Source organism: Nothobranchius furzeri, chromosome 13 (genome assembly GCF_043380555.1).
Source record: "Nothobranchius furzeri strain GRZ-AD chromosome 13, NfurGRZ-RIMD1, whole genome shotgun sequence".
Lineage (NCBI taxonomy): Eukaryota > Metazoa > Chordata > Actinopteri > Cyprinodontiformes > Nothobranchiidae > Nothobranchius > Nothobranchius furzeri.
This window is the reverse complement of record NC_091753.1, coordinates 58,930,895-58,952,456: the sequence shown is the minus strand read 5'-3', so window position 1 is coordinate 58,952,456 and position 21,562 is coordinate 58,930,895. Positions and strand designations below refer to the sequence as shown.

At 44.9% G+C, this 21,562-nt stretch overlaps 2 protein-coding genes across 3 annotated transcripts; both read right to left on the bottom strand.

The window, feature by feature from the left end:
- Positions 1 to 5,063: 5,063 nt before the first annotated feature.
- On the bottom strand, positions 5,064 to 11,909 carry LOC107379819 (THAP domain-containing protein 5). 2 transcript variants are annotated; one of them, XM_015950745.3, is made up of 5 exons: positions 11,711 to 11,909; positions 8,886 to 9,069; positions 6,154 to 6,869; positions 5,513 to 5,699; positions 5,064 to 5,437 (listed from the first exon to the last, which is right to left on the bottom strand). In XM_015950745.3, exons 1-5 carry the CDS (start codon positions 11,773 to 11,775, stop codon positions 5,306 to 5,308), a joined length of 1,284 nt encoding a protein of 427 aa, XP_015806231.1. In that variant the 5' UTR covers positions 11,776 to 11,909; the 3' UTR covers positions 5,064 to 5,305. The 2 variants fall into 2 exon arrangements, with proteins under 2 accessions (XP_015806231.1, XP_015806232.1); XM_015950746.3 differs by lacking the exons at positions 8,886 to 9,069; positions 11,711 to 11,909 and adding an exon at positions 6,961 to 7,289.
- A 1,446-nt stretch (positions 11,910 to 13,355) lies between these two features.
- ppp5c (protein phosphatase 5, catalytic subunit) lies at positions 13,356 to 21,002 on the bottom strand. The gene is made up of 14 exons (XM_015950744.3): positions 20,721 to 21,002; positions 20,335 to 20,471; positions 19,016 to 19,257; positions 18,722 to 18,869; positions 18,515 to 18,636; positions 18,373 to 18,438; positions 16,979 to 17,077; positions 16,794 to 16,899; positions 16,569 to 16,711; positions 14,359 to 14,446; positions 14,235 to 14,275; positions 13,973 to 14,151; positions 13,791 to 13,872; positions 13,356 to 13,629 (listed from the first exon to the last, which is right to left on the bottom strand). Exons 1-14 carry the CDS (start codon positions 20,771 to 20,773, stop codon positions 13,567 to 13,569), a joined length of 1,569 nt encoding a protein of 522 aa, XP_015806230.1. The 5' UTR covers positions 20,774 to 21,002; the 3' UTR covers positions 13,356 to 13,566.
- Positions 21,003 to 21,562: the final 560 nt, after the last annotated feature.

Below are 21,562 nucleotides of genomic sequence, written 5' to 3'. Positions count from 1 at the left end.
TGCTTGGTATCCAGACCTGAATTATGGGGCCTTGGTTTGTCCTGAGGTCAGTCAGACCGTTGTCTGCTGCAGGTAGGACACTGACTGCTCGAGTGGAAACTACTCCACACAACTGTTGTGAAGTCACCTACTGCTTAAAGTATATTTATACTAAAATATATACCAGTATATTTATACTACAAAACCTTATCTGACAGCAGTTCGTTGGTAAAATGTCATGATAACATTTGAGTAAAAGGCCGTGAGTTGATGGAGAGGAATGTCAGGCTCTGGTCACATCTGAGCAGTGAGGTGGATAAGAGCTGATGTGGAGGCTGATAAAGGCCCTCCCTCACATTCCTGTAAGACTTTCATCAGATCAGAGAGAAGAATGTCTCATCAGGTCCGTCACACGTTCCCTGAACCAGCACCAGTTTGACGTGAGTCACTGGACATGTTGTGAAATAAAACTAAAACAGGAAGTTTGAAACAAGCGAGCAAAGTAATCAAAATCTGACATTAAAGTGATTTTTGTTCTTTAACCAAAGGATTCAGAAAAAAATGGGATTCTGGGTTTAATTATATTATTTATTAATAATTTAGGCTCTTTCAAAAGGTTAACGTGGACTCGTCTTTAAATACCTTAGCACAAAAAACGTCTTCAGATTCTCTAAAAAATATCAATAAATTACTTTTGTAATTTATTAGATTCAATCATGTAAAGGTGAAGTGTGTAAGAATAAAGTAAAGTTTCAACAGTGAAACAGTCCCAAAGTAGTCTAACAGGGTGTCTGCAGGTTTAAGGGAGCCACATTTAAGACTTTTTAAGACCTTTTTTAAGGCCATTTTGACCAAATTTAAGCTATTTTTCAAATTAAATTTAAGCTATAATTTCCAGCTATTGCCTAGAACCGGTGCTAACCACGCCGCGAACGTGGGATTAGCCATCCATTTACCATTAAACTTGCACTTCCCCACGGCGCAAGCTCCCACTAGCTTAACCAGCTAATGTGCTCATCTAAAAATAGCCCCCTTTCACAACCAACTGAATGTGTACGGTTCCGCTTACGGCAATGTCATGCACAAAAATTGCTGAAGACTAACTAGAAATTCACAAAAATTTTATAGAAATAAAAGAATCTTGTTTATTGGGTCTTTGGTCATTTAAGACATTTGGAAACTGTATTTAAGAATTATTTGTAATTTTTAAGGATTTTTAAGGCCTTACGTTTGGAAAAGCTAATTTCAGACTTAAGTACCCGTGGATGCTCTGTCTAATGTCTCCATCATGTTGTTAGGAAGGATCTACTGGGACAGATTTCATTCTCAGCCGGCTGAGGGCTTTTCAGTTGCTCCCCTTTCAACATAAAGGAAGAAGGGATGTAGCTATTGTTTACCCACCACAGATATGTATCTATGCTGTTTACCATCAGTGAGTGAGGTTGCCATGTCTCCTGCGAGCTAACGCTGCAGCGCTGACATTTTAACTGACCTACGTTTGGGAAAAAGCTCCAAAGCTGTGTAAAGACCCAAAGCCTGTAACTAGAACGAACCAAAGGTTATTCCTTGTACTCTTAAGAAGCCACGGCATCCTTTTGTTTTACTCTAATATCAAGTGAAGCAGGCTAATGTTGAGCTAACAATGCTAACAGTGAATTAGATGTAATTGGTCAGCTCTAAAATATCTCAAGCTACTTTTTCAATCACCAACAACAGTGGAATGTGTGTGTGACGTCAATAATGAATCAAACGTGGCATTTTACTTCCTTAAAATAGTCATTCAGAGAAATAATTGCAAGCTAACATCTAGCTACTAGCAGCCAGGTGGCTTATTACCGTAATAAGTGTAGTATGTGCTCCCTACCATAAAACACCAAATAGTGCTAACACCAGATATGACAATGTGTTTATCTGCTTATCAACTTACAGTGGATGAGTCGTTTTGCTGGTTTTCTAGAATCTTCTGGTGCTGGTCCGTAACTGGCAACAGCCACGGAACGGGAGAGGCAGCTTGCAGGAACCACGTTTGACCACAGGGTGTCATCTTACTCTGTTCTTACCGTCGATGGTTCTTACCAAGCCCCCACAACCGGAAGTACCAAATTGCAGTTCCACCCTCATCCACTAGGGGCTGGTGTCAGAAGCGAGCAAATCCTCATTAGCCACGTTTACATGCGCATATTTAATCGGATTGAATGCCCATTCAGATTGAAAATTCTGCATGTAAACATGTCAATCAGAATATTCTGATCCGATTCGGCCCGATCGGATTGAAATTTCAATCCGATTGAGAGAGGTGGTTTATTCCGTTCTTCATTCCGATTGACGTGCATGTGCACAGCCATTCGGATTGTTGGGGTAAAACAATGCCCACTGCGCATGTGTGCAACAGCCAGCGGGCCTCTCCGCTGTCATTTGGACTGCCTGACTTCAAAAATGACGGTGTAATTAACAAGCGGCGGCTTTTAAATCCGACAACAAGCCGTCCCGTTTCAGTAATATTTAATTCAGAACTTGCATTTTGTGGAAGTAAAATAAAAATCTGATTATTGCACAAATCATTCGACAAAGATGTTCAAATCTTTACTGGAAATACGCAGGTTTATCGTGGGGGTTGCAGCGCACGGATCCCCGTTTCTGTCAGCTTTGAACACAGCAGCTTCTGCAGCAGGTGATGGAGACACGCTTGTAAAGATCACAGGATAATCTGGGTTTTACAGACCTGATTGGAGGCTGATGTTGGGTAGGAAAACGTCATCGGTTAAATACTCTGGACGACAGTAAAGTCCGTGTTCGTTAAAAGCACGTAAACGCAGATGACCTGAGATGCGGTTCGTTAATGATAAACACAGGCTTCTAAACTTTCTGAACATCTTCTGTTATTTTGTTTGAACAGATTTTTCTCAACAGTTTCAGCTGATCGTCACATGTTATTAATAATAAGCCACAACAGAGCTCAGTAATAAAACATGAGGCTAACCCCCCCACCCCCGCTCTGTGCCGCAGCGCAGCGCAACAGCTGTCAATTCAGACCTGCGGACCAGCTGATCAAGAGGCAGACATAACCCTCCCTTATTTTAATCAACAATAAAATGCAGCAAAGCATATATCTGCAGTTATTCACTGAAGAAAACGTAACTTCTATGAGCTAAATAAAAATATTAAATTGAATAAATGGATCAGGAAAGCAGGAAGAATAGTTATTTCTGTTTTTTCATTTTTCTTTTCGTTTCATGGCGTTTGTTTACAATTTTTCTTTCGTGAAAGGCAACTCTGCGCATGCTCAACCTATTTAATCGGATTAAATGCTTGGTGCATATGTACGCACGGCATGATCGGATCATTTCAGTTCGTGTCCATGTGAACAGAGATTCGGAAATTCCGATCAACCAAGATTTCAATCGGATTGAGGAAATTAGGCACATGAAAACGCAGCTATTGACTCCCATGTTAAAAATACCAATTTCACAGCAGAAATAAACATGTTTACAGCCTGGTACCAAAACATGTTTTTGGTTTAAATGATCTAGTTTACACTCATGACAACTCTGAGGGGGGTGAATGTTTTTCTCACTCTTCTGTTTAAGTGTATTAAAAGCCTAAAATTCTGAATAATTAATGAGCATCAGACCCACGCACACTTTTAACTGACACTCATACACAAGTGATGCATTCAAGCCTGAAAAATTAATCATTACATATTTTTAAAAACTACTACTGTTAATATAGCAGCTCTATAATAATATGTTTATTTTTCTGTAATTCTATGATAGAAATAATTAAATGAACCCCTCTCCACCTGTAGCTCCTCCACTAGAAGGCAGCAGACATGTATAGGACTGGATATAGCAGGTTTCTGACGAAGGTACTAATCCTGATGCTCCATCTGGAGGCTTTAAGGTCTCAAGCGGTTTGATGATAGCTTACTGATTTTATTGTAATTTAAACAGAGCAAAATATACCATCTACATCCAGAAATGAAAGAAAAATTGATGCTTTTTATGTATAATTAAGCTTTTCATGATCAGCTTATTAATCAGGTGTCGCAGGGGGAATTTGTGCTACTTTCGAGAGTCCAGCTGCTCTGAAGTCTGCAGATGAGCTTTCATACAAAGCCAGACCTTCACGGACTGGGATTTCTCTGAATTCCCAGAATCTTTTTGTTTATTTTTCGATGAACTTTGGCTGACCCAGTTTTTTCCCCGATTTAACTGCTCCTCTGGCCTTGCAGTGTTAACCAGCTCTGAGGGGCTCACCTGTTACCGATTAACTGACTGTTGGATGGGTTGCAACACACAGCTGCAAATAAACTTTATTTACCATTACAAACTGGAAATGCATTATGGGAAAGTGCCGTAAATCATAGAATCCTAAAAACTCATGATCATTTTCAGGATATTTTAATCAAAAAGTGAAAAATGAAAGGGCCTGGCATTAAACCCAGACTTTCCTGTCTAGTGTTAAGATAATTTTATTTTAATTTATAATGGATTTATAGATGTTTTTGAGGAGGATCTTGTAATGAATGTGATTCAGTCTGTTGGATCTCCGAGTTTTTGTTCTCCATATTTACTAACCTGACCGTGTGTGTTTGCTGAGCACCTTCAGGTCAAGCTGTGGTTGCTACCGCCACCTAGTGGACAGAACGTGACGCACAAGCTGCAGGTACACAACAAAAATAAGTCTTTTTTACAACATGGTCCCAAAACTAAAAAGGTTTAGTTATTCAAAAAAATGTTGTAAATCTGAGTCGCTGTTTGATTTTTGTAAAGATATTTTAGTGAATTTTCTTCAAATCAAATATTTTTACTGAATAATTTGAAGAATTCCTTCAACTTTAGTTTGTTCTGTGCTCAGATCCGTTTCTCCCGGTTGGAGAGTCAAATTACCAGTCTGTGGTTTGCTCAATAATTCTTAGAAACTGGAGTTTCAACTTCTGGGAAGCAAACCTGCATGGGATTTGTTCCCAAGCAGGGCGTTCCCTCCCTGTTGACACTTGCTTTGTGCCAGCCGCCGCCGCAGGACGAGGAGCTGCAAACTCATGGCTGCGGATCAGCGGATTCACGAGAAGACAAAAGTCAAAGTTCATGAAAGTTTTCTTTAATGATTTTCACATTAATATAAACAATAATTTATGCAAAAGAGAAGTTGGAGGAAAGCAGTGAGAAAAATCTAAATAACATTCCTAATCCTCCCTTTTCTAAGATTTGTGCAAAGATCAGAGCAGATGGAGCGACGCACGGCCTCGTCTCACCCACACGTTCTGATTTAAGGACATCTTTTTATTTTGCTGGTTATTTGGCACAAACACACACAGGAAGCGCAGTCATGCGTTTTCTACACCCATCGCTCCTGCGTCGCTGGCTGGCGTGTAGAAGTACGCGGCGTTGTCCTCCTCGTAGATGATGGCAACAGTCTCACCAGCATCTGGAGCAGCTGTACTGGTCTGTATGTACGCCTGAGGGGAGGGAAGACAGGAAGTGAGGAACGGAAACTTCACACCACAGGACCGTATGATGCTAGAGCCTCGTACCCTCTCCAGCAGCTGCAGGCGCTCCTCGTTCAGCAGGTTGCTCTGGCGCAGCTGGCTCACCGTGTTCTCCAGCCCCAGAAGCTTCTCCAGGTGCCGGCGGTGTCGCTGCTGCAGAACCTTCACCTTCTTCTGCAGGCCGGCTACGATCGCCTCCAGCTGCTCCTTACTCAGACTGTTCTTATGGTAGCTGAACAAAACCAGATGAGAACATCTAAAAGGTTCCACGTGGATGGTTCTGAGCTAGGGGTGGGCATCGCTTGGATTTGAACAATTCCGATTCAGGGTCCGAGCAATTCTCGAATCAGTTTTTCAAGGGGCGGAGTCTAAAAACCTACACGTGTAAAATGATGCAGCTAACCGCGGGTCTTGGCCTGAACTTTTTAAGTGAGTGGAGCCACACTTTAGAACACCTCTGCACATTTTCCATGATTGCACGCTAACGCAAACACTAGCGGCAAACTCTTCTTCGTTGGTATTCAGTGGCTTCTTCTTCTGGTTGGCAGACCAGGTATTTAAACTAGAAATCAGAATGAAAACGTTTCAGCGAGTCTGGTAGAAACTGGACACGTTCTCCAGTTCCAGTGACCGGTCGATGCCCAGCCCTACTGCTAACATCTAGGAGATGAAACCAAGAATCTCACCGGTGCTCCTCCAACTGCTGGTCCTGCTGCTCGTTGTCCTCCACCTCCGACGTGCCTTCGCCCCCCTCCTCCTCATCCTCCCCCTCCGTGTCCAGCCTCTCCAGGGTGAGGACCAGCGATGAGGGTGGGATGTGCTTGGAGACGATGGGCAGAGTGGAGGATATGGGCTTGGAGCTCAGAGCTGGTGACAGCACCGTGTCCGGGGAGAAGGCCAGCTGGGATGAGGTTTCGCTGGGAAAAACGTCTGGCATCGTCTCAAAGTAAGCAATGACCTCTTGACCTTCGTGGACTTGTGAGAGGTCTTCAGCGGAGCAGGAGACATCTTGGATGGACTCCTTCAGAACCAGCGTGCTGCCCTGGTTTAAAATGGCGTGGACAAGCTCGTCATCCTGATCTCCAGCAGGACATTCAGACATTACCACCACCTCCACGCTCTCCATGTTGTTACTTGGATCATCTGTCTGGTAGGAAGGTTGCAGTGAGTCCAGGTCCGTCTGGACGGAACAGTCCGGTTCTCCCAGGCCACTCGGCTCCAGTAAACCCATTTCTGCTTGTTGGTCGACTGCAAACTCATACAGGTGAACCGTGTGCAACGCGCCTTGGATCTCTACGGGTTTGAAGGTCACGGTCCCGTCACTGGGATCGGAAAAGTTCTGATTCCTGTGATCTCTGAGGCGCTTTGGCTTCCTCTCGCTGTGATCCGCGGCTTTCCGTTTCTAGAAAACACACCAGAGAGAATCTGAAATGTCGCAGAAGCAAAACGGAGGTGAGCTACGAGAGTCCTCCAGAATTTAAAACCACATTTACCTTTTTAGTAAACAAGGTGGAAAACGTCCAGATATCCGCCATCAAAATTGGTCCATAAAAAGCTGTCGGCTGACATTGATCTCTACATATCGGCATTAGTATCGGCGATGGAAATACCGATATCGGTCGACCTCTAGTTACAATGGTGCTGAGAAACAGTTCATTCAGAGAAAAGCTGATTTAACACGTCATACGCTCAGACACAAGCTCAAGTTAAGCAGGTTCTGAACCCACTTCAACGTCACCAATATTCAATTGTTTGGGGTAATGATAACCACAGGACAACGCTACTGCTAACGCTAGACCAAGCTAGTGCTAACGCTAGACCAAGCTAGTGCTAACGCTAGACCAGTGTTGGGAGTAACGCTGTTTAAGTATAACGGCGTTCTTTTTGAGGTAACGGAATAATTAATTACTTTTCCCGCCGTTGCAACGCCGTTACCGTTACTGGGGACGGAAGGTTGTGCGTTACTATGTGCTTGTCGAACGTTGAGCAACAGTGTGAGGCTTTCTGACCGCCACACTTCAGCTGCAGCCAGGGAGAGAGAGGTGTCGGTAACACACTTACAAACACGATGATGATTGGCCGGGTGGGCGGAGACCCTCACGGTCTCAGTCGCTGCTGCTGTAGACACAACAGAGCAGTGATGGGAATAACACCGTTTAAAATAACCGCGTTAAAAAAATATATTTCTTTCAGTAACGAGCAAACTAATTAATTACCGTCTTCTTTTATCAAAACGTCGTTTCTGTTACTGATAAGGAAATGCGTGCGTTAAGCAGCGCGGTGTGTTGAAGCTGTCATCAGCTGATCAGGAGCTAAAGAGGCAGATGTTTTCATCCAAGAGCCTCACGGCCGTGAAGAACGAGGAAGACGTGATGAATATCTACGGCTGCAGGTGTGGATCTGCAGCCGTGCCCTTCTTAGCGTGACAGCGGGACGTCCCGAAGGTCCGCTCACCTGTTCACCGCTCAGACGTCCTGATCTTCTACCTTCCTAGATCATCCAGCTGTAACCTGTTCCTGATCATGTCTTTAGTCCCGCTGTAACACTGATGCATCAGTCTCAGACGACATGGAGCTCAGGTGTTATCAGAACTACCTGTGTGTGTTTACCACCCAGCTTCAGCTCTTCTGTGGTTGGGTCTGACCCACGTTAGTAAATGTAAGTCCTCCATCAGGCTCGTGCCTCTTCTAGTGTCATTTTAAAGGTTTTATTTATTTATTTATTTAACCGTTACTAGATTAGCAGCAACAGAAATGCTGCTAAAACACACAATTATGTGAAGCTGGAAAAATTTGAATGCTGTGCAAAATTACATTCATTTCTGTAATTTAACTAGACTGAGAGACCATTTAAAGGCTCAGGAACCTTTACAGGTGTTTCTATTTGTAATTTTAAATGTTAGCTGATTTGGTTCTTGTTAAATATCACACAATGACCTTTTAATAGTCTAGATAAGTGTAATGTTCCTGTTAGTAGTTCCTCCTGTTAAGTGCTTATTTATTTAAATTATTCAGGTTTATAAAAAACATTTTACTATGTTCCAGTCATTTATATTTCACTATTGTAGTCATTCTTGCATGCTTTAATGAAAAAAGTAACTAAGTAGTTATTTTTCTTGGTAATTAGTTACTTTTATGATCTCGTAACTCAGTTAGTAACTGAGACACGATGCAACCCCCCCCCCCCCCCCAAAATATGCTATTGTAAAAGAATGTTCTAGAATGCCTTTAAGGCTTAAGCTACAAATCCAGATTAAAGGGGTCAAACATGGCCACTGGCACTATAAAGGGTCAATAATTCAAATCAGAAATCGGTTTTTATGTAAATCAAACCTTTCTGTGTTTTATGGGAAACGGCAGCAACAGAATTATTAGCGTAGCTCTAAATTCAGACTGTTTACGTCTTATTGTTGTCTCACCTGGCTCTCTTGGAAAACTGTGGGAACAGCATCACTCTCCAGGTATCGGATCCCCCAGCGGACCCTGAAGCATGACGGTGAGAAGTGCTCGTGGCAGATGTACTGGTGTCGAGACGGGGTCCAGTTCTCCCGTCCCATGTTCCTGAGCCACTGCTGGAGCCGGACCGGGTCCTGCAGCGGGAACCTGAAACACAGACGTGATGAACGGGTCACATGTCCTGGAGTTCAGACCACGAAAACTCGCCTCCATCAGACCGAAGCATCAGATGAGATCAGGTGACGAACTCAGACGCCGTCCACTCATCGCGTTTCCATCTGAGCGTCACTTTCTATAAATGGTAATAGGAAACAGGTGTTCAGGGGTGTGTGCAGCTTGATGCTTTACCTGTAAATGCTGACGTTTTAGCAAGAACGAAGATGACATAACTTGGACTAAATACTAGGAAAAGTTATTTTGAACTTTGGTAGAAAAACAGAAAACTGTTTATTTTTTAAATCTGTTTATTTTCACATGTTTTCATCTTAAAATGTTTAAAATTGAATCTCTTAATTAATTCTCCTTCCCAAGGCTCTCTGTCCTGTCTGCCTGTGGACGGCACTTCTGCATTTTTTTCTGGAAACTGGAGATTATTAAAATGGACCTGGTCAGTTGGTCTCTCAACGCGACTGACAACATTTTTTCCACGATGAGAACGGGAGAAGGGGCTCCCGGATGCCCCTCTGGGACAGAGCCAGCTGGGTACATCATGGACTCCTGGAATCAGTGGAACCTGATCTGCCTCTCAGCTGTCAGTAGAGGATTCTGAAGACGTCTGGATATTCGTCGTTTTGGTGTTGGAATTCCTGCTGTTTGGCCTGAGCGGTTACCTGGACTTTTACACGTTGGACCGCGCATGGGACTGCATTGTCGGGAGAGGGGAGAGCGGGCAGCAGAGGGCGAAAACGTCCTCTGCTGCCCGCGTATAAACGCAGAAGGAAGTGACGCCACCATCAGCGTCAGCCTGAGGAAGTTTGCAGCCGCAGACGAAACGTAGCGACAAAACAGGTAACAAAACTGTTTCTGTGTTTTAAAAAAGAACTACAGCATGGAGTTAGAGATACGACACAGCAAGAACACACCTAAGATGTTCAAAGGTTACTTGACTTACTGGAAAATTAACGAGATTTCGAGGAATATTGGCTCAATCCCGGAGCTCAGGGATGGATTACACCGCGCTGTGAACACACAAACTCATATAATTGTCGAGGTGAGTCGTAAGCTTGGAACTTTGGCTGAGATTCAGGCTCTGGCACAGAAGGTGGATTCCATCAAGGAGCGAGTTGACGGATCAGCACGGATTGGGATAGATTAATTACGCCATTATTGGATCTCGAGGGGTTGGAGACCAACAGAACACTAAGGCAGAGAGGAAATTATCTCTGTCCCCAAAACAATTCTTATCTGAATCTGGTGCCCTTGAGCCTGTGAGGCTGAAATGTAAACTCCCCCCTCAGAAGAAATGTGGAATGCTGCCGTCGCTATGGAAACCCTTTCTCCCTATCCCAGCCTGGGCAGGACTGCGACCGGTGAAGGCCGTGGAACCGTATCCCTCCCCTGTCCAAACGGAGGTGATAAGCACTGCTCCATGCGGCTGCATGCACTGAAGTGAGGAGAGTCCCAACCCTACCTCCCCACCTAGTGGACACTTATGTTGTGTAATGTCTGAAGTCTGTTGCATTTCTGTCTGAGGTGTTTTATTTGCATAGCACAGCTGCCCTCCCTGTGGACGATAACTCTGAAGTGCCGTTTTTCCCTCCACCTTGACTCTATCCTCATATGAACCCTCTTGATCTATTACGGTAGCGCGACTCGTGTCGCGAATGACCACAGTCACCGATTCTTGTCGTGTGTCTATGTAGGTATGTCTGATCTCAGAAGTGTGTGTACTGAACCTCTAATTTCCCTCTGGGATTAATAAAGTATCTTTGAACTGAATTAAAGTTTCTGTCTCGATGTTGGTTGAAGTTTTCTGATCTTAAGCGTCATCTTAGTGTTTCTGACCTGAAGTTTATTACGTGTTTATTGACCACCAGATTTCTGATGTTAGTTTGTCTGAAAGCTTTCTAATCTTAACGTTTACATTTAAAGGATTTAAATCCTTAAACGAGCAACGTTTAGTTGTTTGTTCTTGATAATTTTAAAGTTTTGTTTTCATCTCAAACATGTGATTGATGAGTTTTTATTGAGTTACACGTTTATAAGAATTTATTGGACCATCACATTTTAACGCCTCGTGTTTCTGTAATGGCAAACAAAAACGTTCCTTTAATGTTTGGATTCAGCTTCTTGTGACATCTTCAGGATCATTTTCATCTTTTGTTTCAGTTCGTGTGTTCGTTATTAAACAGACGAGTCCTTCTCTCGTTAAGTTCATGATGTTCTTTTATGTTTCTGATCTCAGAATTGTGTGTACTGAAACTCTAATTTCCCTCTGGGATCAATAAAGTATCTTTGAATTGAGCTGATTGTAAATTCTGACTTATCAGTAATCTGACATTTTAGACCATATCTCAGAGTTTCCTTTAGCTGATAATCCCAGTTTCACACATCTGTTGGATTATATCCGCTTTGGTGCCATTCTCTTCTTTTGCTCTTGCTTTAGGGGTAAATCCTGTTTAAATGAGTCCGTTTCGCGTAAACATGAACCTTTTCACGTGAGAACGATTCACACTAATGGCGATAAACTCCACCTGAGCACAGGTGGGTGCAGGTTTCTACCGGCGAGCTCTCCGGATCTAGACCTGCTCACACGCGTCCGCGGCCACGCCGCCGCCGCGTCCCTTACTTGTAAAAGCTCCTCCCGTCGCTGCCGTCGCTCCTGCAGTTCGGGACCGAGCAGTACTTCGGCATCTCTGGTCCGGTTCGGCCGCCCCTAACCCGCCGGGTTCATCACAAGGTGAAACCCAAGTCCTCCTAGCGATTACTCTGCTCCAACTCCTGCGTGTTGTCAGATGCTGGCGCGTAGTGACGAAACCCATCAGCTGCTGACACGCGTGACGTCAAATGCGCGCGACTGCTGCATGTGTGAGGACCATCGACGGTGAGGACCCGCGCGTTTTAGCCAACGAGTGCGGAGTTGCGTTGTCACCATAGACATAGAAGTAAAGACAACTGTCACAAGTAGCTTTGCATTGCGCATGCGTACAGCACAGCAATGTCATATATATGGTAGACGTCCAATTGAGAGCTGGAGATCGTAGCCGCCATATTGGATGGGTCCCTCCCTCTGCAAACCTAACTAGCCACCGCACCACCGATGTCCGTTTTCTTTGCAGCCTGGAACTGGAAACCGATCATGTGGAATTCTTCTAGCCTACCTGTTGGGAATTTATATTTTAATATGTGTATACGTTAACTGCCATGCCACATATCTGATTTAGAGAAAAAGCGTAATAATTATTTTTTGGGGGGTGGAAACATCCCTCAGCACCGCGAGTAACAGGGAACCCATCCAAGATGGCAGCCAGAGGCACCTCCGGCCTCTGGATGAGCAGAGAAATATGACTGGATGGATGGAAGTTACCGTGATAAAACCCATGAAAATACCACATTGTAATTAACTCGTTTTAAAGAATTTGAAGCACCTTTAAGGACCCAGGGAATGGTTTTACAAGTTGGATATTGGGATGTGTTCAGAGACGTGAAGCATACAGGCAAACTGAACTGCTGTAATGCAGAGTAAGATCAGTGAGCAGACGCTCTCTCAGCATCAGCATCTACTGCTGTACCTCACTCCTTCTGTTGGCAGCAGATTTCAGAACAGAAAACAAAATGTAGTGATTTAAAAATAACAGCAAAACAATCAAAAACCTGCTTGTTTCTAAAATCACTGACCTGATTTTTTATTCAATCGTTTTTTCCAAACAATACACACTCTTTAAATGATACAGTATATATACATACACACGTGTGTATTTACTCATCTAAAAAGTCGAGGGCCGTTGAACAATGCAGCTGTGCGTTTCAAGACAGGACTGTGTGACGGAGGAGTTCACAGAGGGGGGGCAGGTGTGGGTCTGTGTTGAAGACTCGAGTGCCATCAGTGCTCGCTAGCGGGTTCGAAGGGCTGGACTGTGCAGGAGCCGCCGAGTGGGCGGCACGGCGATGAGACGGGATGGAAACATGGAGCGACGGTACCTTCCCCAGCAGGAAGCATGGCAGCAGGACAAACCCAACGCTACCAGCAGAAACACATCACTAATGGCAAACAGCACCTTTACGAATTCACCCAGAGCACCTCTTGTTCCACATTTCTTCAGATTTGTTATGATAAGTTAGCTGGCATGGTGCAGGTCGGAAACACGGACGAACAGGCGGCGCCTTAATCCAGTTTACTGTGTAACTTGCTAAAATTGAACAATCGTTGATTTTTTACGGATCTTTGGTACAAACCTGCTATTTGAAGTCATCTGCTGAGCAAATCAAATAAAAAAAGGCTCAAGCAGCTGAAAGGAGGCGGGTCTAAAACTCAGTGATGGCACACGCGAGCAGGCAGATGAACGGGTGAGGGTCCTCCCATCAGAACTACATCAGCGAGACAACGTCGGTCTGGGGGAGGAATCCCGTCGGCTAAGGACGAACGAGGGTGCGTCCGAGCACCGGTGGGACCAACATGGTGTGGATGGTTGTGGATCATCGCCTCTACATCATCCCCAGCTGCATTAGCGTGTTGGCGTATGCCATGGGCTTGACATCCGGATGAGGCTGTGAGAGAAAAGGAGACATATTAGAAACAGTTGCAGGGATCCCCCCCCGACCTTACGGCCAACTAAACGGTCAGTTACGCTGGTGGTGGTGAGTTCTCCAACAACTTTATGTTTTACCGTTGGAAACCGTTCCTGAACAAAAACAGCTGAGGTACTGACCACAGCAGTGAACTGGTGGAACTCTGGCTTGAGGTCGGATCCCCTGAGATGGATGTAAGCTCCTTTGTTTCCCATCTGATCACTGGAGGAAAACAGGAAGCATACGGGTGAAGCGAGCTGCCTAAAGACGGGATTTAAGAGCCACAACGTCCATCACAGGGCTAGTAACCATGGTAACGTACCAGTAGTTGGGTGCTGAGAACACGGTGATGCACTTCCCTGAGTGGGTGACCTCGTAGCCCTCAGCTTTGACTTCATGACTTCTGACGATGTAGTCCAGCTTGTTCTGCTCCAGGAAGCGCTCCGTCACGTCAGGTCCGAACTGGCAGCTCACTCCTCTCTTGCTGATTGAGCGGCCGTTCTACTCCAGACGGGAAAACAGAATGATTGTGACTATTTACGACAGAACAGGTGGTTCCCACTTGGTCGTGGGCGGGAACTGACCTGAGGCTGTGGGTCTGACCAGAGCAGGTCACACATGGGACCTGAAACACACAGCAGAACAGGTGTGACATGAAGCTCCTCCTCCTCTGTGTAAGTGAACTGAATAACCCCGATGCAGTCTGACCCGAGTCCGGAGGTTGTCTGTTCCGATCGATCTTCCTGAGGTCGTCTAAGGTGACGCCGTCTTCACTGAAAAGCCCCCCGTGCATAACCTGAGACCAACGATCACATTAGTTCAACACCAAACCACGTCAAGTCCAGCATTTTCCACTAATGTGGTCAAACAGGGAGCCCGAGACTCCTCCCCCTCCTTGCCTCACGTCCTGAATCACACATGTTGTAATTATGTGAGTTTTGACCACGCCCATCACATAATTTAAGCTTTATTAGCTTGTAAAACAAGACTACAGATCAGACGTGTCATTTGTGACATCACAGCAGAGCCTCTCCTCCCCGGCGTGGCTGCTACTGACCACACAACCAGATTTATGGTGGTTTTCTCCACCTTTAACCCTTTCTGTCATCCTGGAAGAAGAATTCAAAGCTGGAAAACAAAACTCCTCCTCCTCCATGTCTGGTCTGACGACGTGGATTCGGTGAGATGAGCGTCAGTAGTCCTCTACGTCTCCTCACACCAAACCTAAAACAACATTTGCCACCTGTATAAAATAAGCTACGTTAAATCCACGGCACGCAGCAAACAGAAATGAACGTATCAGCTCGTAGACTCGTTCATCTCTATGGCAGTACGGGACCCGTGGTCCGGATGGAGATGGGCGTGGCTTAGCCTGTCTATGATGTAAAGAAAAGTCTCACTTTTTACCTGTTTAGGACTTTAAAGGTTTTAAGTTGAAGAGAAAACCTCCTTCAGTGTGTGGAGGTGAAGCGTTATTAAGCGGACTAAAACGTTGTAACACATGAACGTATGAATGCGAGGAAGCCTGAAGCAGGGCGAGCAGCTGCTGACGTGTAGCAGAAGGATGCTGCTCTTCAGGCCACACACAGGATGCTCTCCTGGCTACAGAACGGGATCATCTGCTCTCAAAACAAGACGTGATGTATTACGAACTTCTTAACAGCATGAAGGGAAAACATTTATGCTTTAGATCCCGTTTTAAATTAATCATCGGCCAGTTTTCGGGCAGCAGCTCCTGCAGAGACACCCAAACGGTCCTCCAGAGCTACACCCACACAGGCTCAAGCGTGACGCTGCGCCACGGCTACGACCCCCCCGCGCTCTAACGGGAGACGCGCGGAAGCAAAACTTTTTTTTATATGTGTGTGTGTGCTAGTTGTGTTGAATGTGGGCTCAGAGTTACAGGTCACTTCAGGTTGTACTGGTATAACTGAGCATCGTGTTCTTCCGCCTATCCGAGTCGCGGGGGCAGCATCCCAACGAGGGAGATCCAGACCGTCCTCTTCCCTCCCACCTCCAGCAGCTCCTCCGGTGGGACCCCGAGGCGTTCCTGGACCAGCTCGGAGATGTGCTTTCTCCAACGTGTCCTGGGTGGACCAGGGGGCCTCCTGCCGGCAGGACATGCCTGAAACACCTCCCTGGGGAGGAGTCCTAACAAGATGCCCAAACCACCTGACCTGACTCCTCTCTATATGGAGGAGCAGCGGCTCTACTCTGAGTCTCTCCCGAATGTCCGAGCTCCTCACCCGCTCTCTAAGGCTGAGCCCGGCCACGCCGCGGAAGAAACTCATTTCGGCCGCTTGCATCCGCCATCTTGTTCTTTCGGTCATTACCCAGAGCTCGTGACCATAGGTGAGGACTGGGCGGTAGATCGACCGGTAAATGAGAGCCTGGCTTTCCGGCTTAGCTCCCTCTTCACCACGACAGACCGGTTCAGCGTCCGAATCACTGCAGATGCTGCCGCAATCCTCCCTCCTACCCTCACTCGTGAACAAGACCTCGAGATACCTGAACTCCTCCACTTGAGGTAGGACCTCTCTCCCGACCCGGAGTTTTCAAGCCACCCTTTTCCGGTTGAGAACCATGGTCTCAGATTTGGAGGTGCTGATCCTCATGCCAGTCGCTTCACACTCGGCCACAAACCTCCCCAGCAAGAGCTGAAGGTCAGAGCCTGATGAAGCTAGGAGGACCACATCATCCACATAAAGCACGGCTGCCACCAAACTCCACACCCCCAGCACCACGGCTTCTCCTAGAAATCGTTATGAACGGACCGGTCCTGTATAACCGAGCATGTGACAAGAACCTGTCTTCTGGAGAACCCTGAGAAACTCGGGTTTCTGTTTCAGCGGCCAGCTCTCCACTGGGACCGGTACAACGCACAGACCTCCCAGGCTTGAGGCTTAGCTGAACCTTACCAGTACTTTGTTGTTGATGCACTGAGCCAGGGGAAGCCACTGGAACACCTCGCTGAACAGCTGGAACATCTGGGCCGTGTACTTGGCTTTGACCTCCCCCTCAAATCCGTACATCTGGTTCATGTTGTCCGTCTCGTGGTTCCCTACAGGAGATTAAAAACGCACGCTCACACTTTAGATGGACGGAGTCTGCGACTCAACGTGCCGCCGCCGGAGTGTTCTCACCTCGGAGCAAATGGAAGTTGTCGGGGTAAAGCAGCTTGAAGCCGAAGAGGGTGAGGATGACCTCGACAGAGAAAGAACCGCGGTCCACAAAGTCACCGTTGAAGAGCTGAAAGTTGGGGTTAAGAACAAAAACACCAGAGCTGCGGGTTTAAACCCCAACAGGAAACGAGCAGAGGAAAGGATACGTAGGGGTTTGTCTCGGAGGGTAAGCCGTTCAGCTCAAAGATGTTGAGGAGGTCGTAGAACTGCCCGTGGGTGTCGCCACAAACCGTTATTTTTTCTGTCTGTGGGGATAAAAAACAGGGCGGCTTAAACTGGTTCTGAACAGTAAAAGAACATTAAAAATCATAAAATGTTGTTCCTTCTGAACTTCAGTTAGCCGACCTTCCGCCCAGGGGGTCTGCAGGTTTAAGGGAGCCACATTTAAGACTTTTTAAGACCTTTTTTAAGGCCACTTTGACCAAATTTAAGCTATTTTTTAAATTAAATTTAAGCTTTAATTTCCAGCTATTGCCTAGAACCGGTGCTAACCACGTCGCTAACGTGGGATTAGCCATCCAGTTACCATTAAACTTGCACTTCCCCATGGCGTAAGCTCCCGCTAGCTTAACCAGCTAATGTGCTCATCTAAAAATGAGCCTTTTTTACGGCCACTTTGACCAAATTTAAGCTATTTTTTAAATTAAATTTAAGCTATAATTTCCAGCTATTACCTGGAACCGGTGCTAACCACGTCGCTAACGTGGGATTAGCCATCCAGTTAGCATTAAACTTGCACTTCCCCATGGCGCGAGCTCCCGCTAGCTTAACCAGCTAATGTGCTCACCTAAAAATGAGCCTTTTTTAAGGCCACTTTGACCAAATTTAAGCTATTTTTTAAATTAAATTTAAGCTATAATTTCCAGCTATTACCTGGAACCGGTGCTAACCTCGTCGCTAACGTGGGATTAGCCATCCAGTTAGCATTAAACTTGCACTTCCCCATGGCGCGAGCTCCCGCTAGCTTAACCAGCTAATGTGCTCACCTAAAAATGAGCCTTTTTTAAGGCCACTTTGACCAAATTTAAGCTATTTTTTTTAATTAAATTTAAGCTATAATTTCCAGCTATTACCTGGAACCGGTGCTAACCACGTCGCTAACGTGGGATTAGCCATCAATTTACCATTAAACTTGCACTTCCCCATGGCGCAAGCTCCCGCTAGCTTAACCAGCTAATGTGCTCATCTAAAAATGGCCCCCTTTCACAACCAACTGAACGTGTACGGTTCCGCTTACGCCAACATCGCACACAAAAAATGCTGAAGGCTAACTAGAAATTCACGAAATTTTTATAGAAATAAAAGAATCTTTTTTAAAAACACAGAAACGTAGCGGGAAAAGAGGTAAACAAAAACTGCTCTGTGTTTTAAAAAAGAACTACAGCATGGAATTAGAGATACGACACAGCAAGAACACACCTAAGATGATAAAATAATCTTGTTTATTGGGTTTTTGGTCATTTAAGACCTTTGGAAACTGTATTTAAGCTAATTTAAGACTTTTAAAAGGACCCGCGGGTATCCTGAACAACGCTCTTACCTCTTTCAGCGTGATTTCAACGAGACTCTGTAGCTTTGAAAGGACGTCTTTAACTTGAACTAAAATCTGAGCAGAAAACAAAAATAAAAATCAGCAGCAGGCATGGAGAAGCGTGGAGAACGACATGAGCAAACCCGATTACCTGGTAAGCACACTTTCTGTGCAGCTTCTTCTGGTCTTTGAACCAATCCATCAGATCCTTCATGAACTGCACCGTGACCTTTCCATCCTCCAGTTTGGGGCCAACATAGTCGTCTTCGATTGCTGCAAATTAAATTTGGTTAACTGTGGTTTTCTCATAAGACACAAGCAGGTTTTACGTTATAGCTCCAGTGCTGAATAAACCTACTCATGCTTTCTATGTCCAGGGAGTCAACCACAGACTTCTTCTTCTCATCACTGGCGATGGCTCTCTCGAAGGCTTTCTGCTTCACAATCTTATTGCATTCCTGATACTTCATCCTTGCATCCTTGTCGTTTGGTCGGACCTTTACTACCTGTCATCAGGACAGGAAAAGGACACAGGTAAACCATCAGCTAGGATTTCTGTGAATGCCGTTAATAGAGTCATCTAGAGCCACTTTTGTTGCTCTAGTCAAACTTTTACCAAACCAGGTTCAGACGCAGATGTCTGACTTCTCACCGTTTCATAGTCCTTAAGCGCAGCTTTAAATTTGCCCAGAGCCATATTGGAGGTGGCGCGGCGGTAATACCCCTTTATGTAGTTTTTGTCCACCTCCAGGGCCTTCGTAGCGTCTGCGAGGGCGTAACCGTAGCACTCCGTGCGGAGGTACGCCAGGCTCCGGTTGCTGTAGTAGATGGCATTTTGTGGGTTGAGATCCAGAGCCTCTGTGTAGTACTTGATGGCATTTTCGTAGTCCTTATCTGAAAAGAAATATGACATCAGCGAACGAACAGTCGGTTTGGAATTTGGTAAAAAAAAAAAAAAGACTACGGCAAAAAAACTTCTATGAGGTATTTCAATTCAATATATATACACACACACACATAATATATATATTAGTATATATATATACATATACTAATATATATACACATACATATATATACATACATTATATGTAATACATATATATATGTAATACACACACACACACATAATATATATATATTAGTATATATATACATATACTAATATATATACACATACATATACTAATATTTATACACATATATATATATATATATATATATATATATATATACTAATATTTATACACATATATATATATATATATATATATATATATATATATGTAAATATGAAACAAATCACGTGCGTCTGAGTACTGTAATAACTTCCAAATTATTCAAAATTAACTTTGCAAAGCCTCTTGCAAAAATCTGATGTTGGACCACCCCAGAGAGATTAAAAGCAGCCTTTAACATAAATCACGTGATCAAGTCTTTCCGTTTGTAAATTATGAAGTTAGAAAATCGTGAACATAAAACTGGTCTTTCGCCAACATGAACTGTCAGACTAAAAGCTGGCTCATTCTAGGTGAACCGGTTAAAATGTGAACGTTTAGGAGGAGCCATGCTTCCACCGACTGCGTGTTGGGTGAAGTAGGAACAGCTCCGCAGGCTAACAGCAGATTCCAGGACCTGTGCGTTCATCCCGACCTACAGCTGGAGAACCAACCTGCGGCCACGGCCGGATTCAAGCTGGTGTCTAACGCACGACCTGTCCGGGCTCGTTAGCCTTTCAGAGACACTGAGTGTGAGCCACTGACAGCGTGTTTCTCCGCTAAAGTAGCATCGGAAGCTAGCCGCAGACGGAATGAATGGAGTTTACTGTTTTCATTAGCTTTGCGTGACATTTGAGACCGGCTCCGTTCACCGTAAACCGAGGGCAAATCCCGCTGCGGACTTTGCTGTACTGAGGAGGTTTGGTGTAAACGTCTAGAATAACCTACTGGCTTGACAACTTATGTGAATTACCTTTGAAGTACTTATTTGCCTTCTCCTTGAGTAGCTCTGCACCACTAGCCACCTCCGCCATCTTCTTCACACTGTCGTATTCCGACTGTCGCAAAGGTCGCAAAACCCTTTTGCTTTCTTCACGTTTATCCTCGTGACTCCAGAGTCGCAAAAAACAAACAGTGATAATTAAACAGTTAAATAGTGTGATGACATAATAAACAAACAAATAAATAAATCACTTACAGGTACAGTTTGACCGAAACACACACACACACACACACACACACACACACACACACACACACACACACACACACACACACACACACACACACACACATCCTGTAATAACATATTCTTAATGATGTAGAATAATTTATGCTGCAGAGCTGGATTAGCACTACCAGAACAATGGCATCCTTGTGTTTTCTTCCAGAGACTCCTGAAGGCTCTGCATCCTCTCCCCTACCCTACACTTCTCTCTGCTACACTCTCTCTGTGCACTTCCTGTCACGATTGCACTCTACGCTGTCACCTCTGGCAGGACCCCACGAGTCTTCTTATAGTTTATCTGCAACCTCAAGAGTAACAGTTTACTTTCTCTTTTAGCAAAATCAGCTTTTTGTTGTCTGCCATTTCCATCTAATGTTCTGTTTTCTGACCACTGGGGGGCAGCACACCATCAGTGAAATATCCAGAGCCGGTTACTCATCTACTGTTTGTCTAATAATCTATTTGGAGAAGGAGAACCCTCTGAAAAGCAGCAGCTTGTCTGGGTTTTAGTCACCTGTGCTGATGAGTAAACTGCATTAATAAGAGGTTAGCCAGAAGATGAATCATGCTCTCATAAGCATGTAAGTATGTGTTATAACTAAGTGTTATAACTAAAACATCAGTTAAAGGTTAAATAAATGCTTCATGGGGAGTGAATCTTTCCTCAGCACGTCTAGATTTATGCCTTTGATTTTCCTCGGAATAGGACGGAACATATCCCGCTGGCTGACTTGTTGTGTGTCACAGAGGAGTAAAGTCCACGTTTTCCTTCTGGTCATTTTCCAGTGCTGGGGGTGTAGTAGTGGGAGGTCCCTGCCGCCAGCATCAGCCTGCTGTAACCACAAATAAAGCACAGAGGGGTCATGGCACAGGTGCACATCTCCACAGCTTCACTCACTCACACATCTGACGCACAACTGGCCTCACATTGGGTTTGCAAAAACATCGTGCAACCTTAAAAAGGAACAAATCC

Coding starts and splice junctions, on each gene's coding strand:
- LOC107379819 (XM_015950745.3), bottom strand. CDS start 11,775: ATGCCGAAGTACTGCTCGGTCCCGAACTGCAGGAGCGACGGCAGCGAC. Junction 9,070..11,710: donor GACGGGAGGAGCTTTTACAA/GTAAGGGACGCG, acceptor TCTGTGTTTCAG/GTTCCCGCTGCAGGACCCGG. Junction 5,438..5,512: donor GCCTGCAGCTGCTGGAGAGG/GTACGAGGCTCT, acceptor CCCTCCCCTCAG/GCGTACATACAGACCAGTAC.
- ppp5c (XM_015950744.3), bottom strand. CDS start 20,773: ATGCAGAGCCTTCAGGAGTCTCTGGAAGAAAACACAAGGATGCCATTG. Junction 13,873..13,972: donor TTCTCAGCACCCAACTACTG/GTACGTTACCAT, acceptor GTTTTCCTCCAG/TGATCAGATGGGAAACAAAG. Junction 13,630..13,790: donor TCCACCAGTTCACTGCTGTG/GTCAGTACCTCA, acceptor TTTCTCTCACAG/CCTCATCCGGATGTCAAGCC.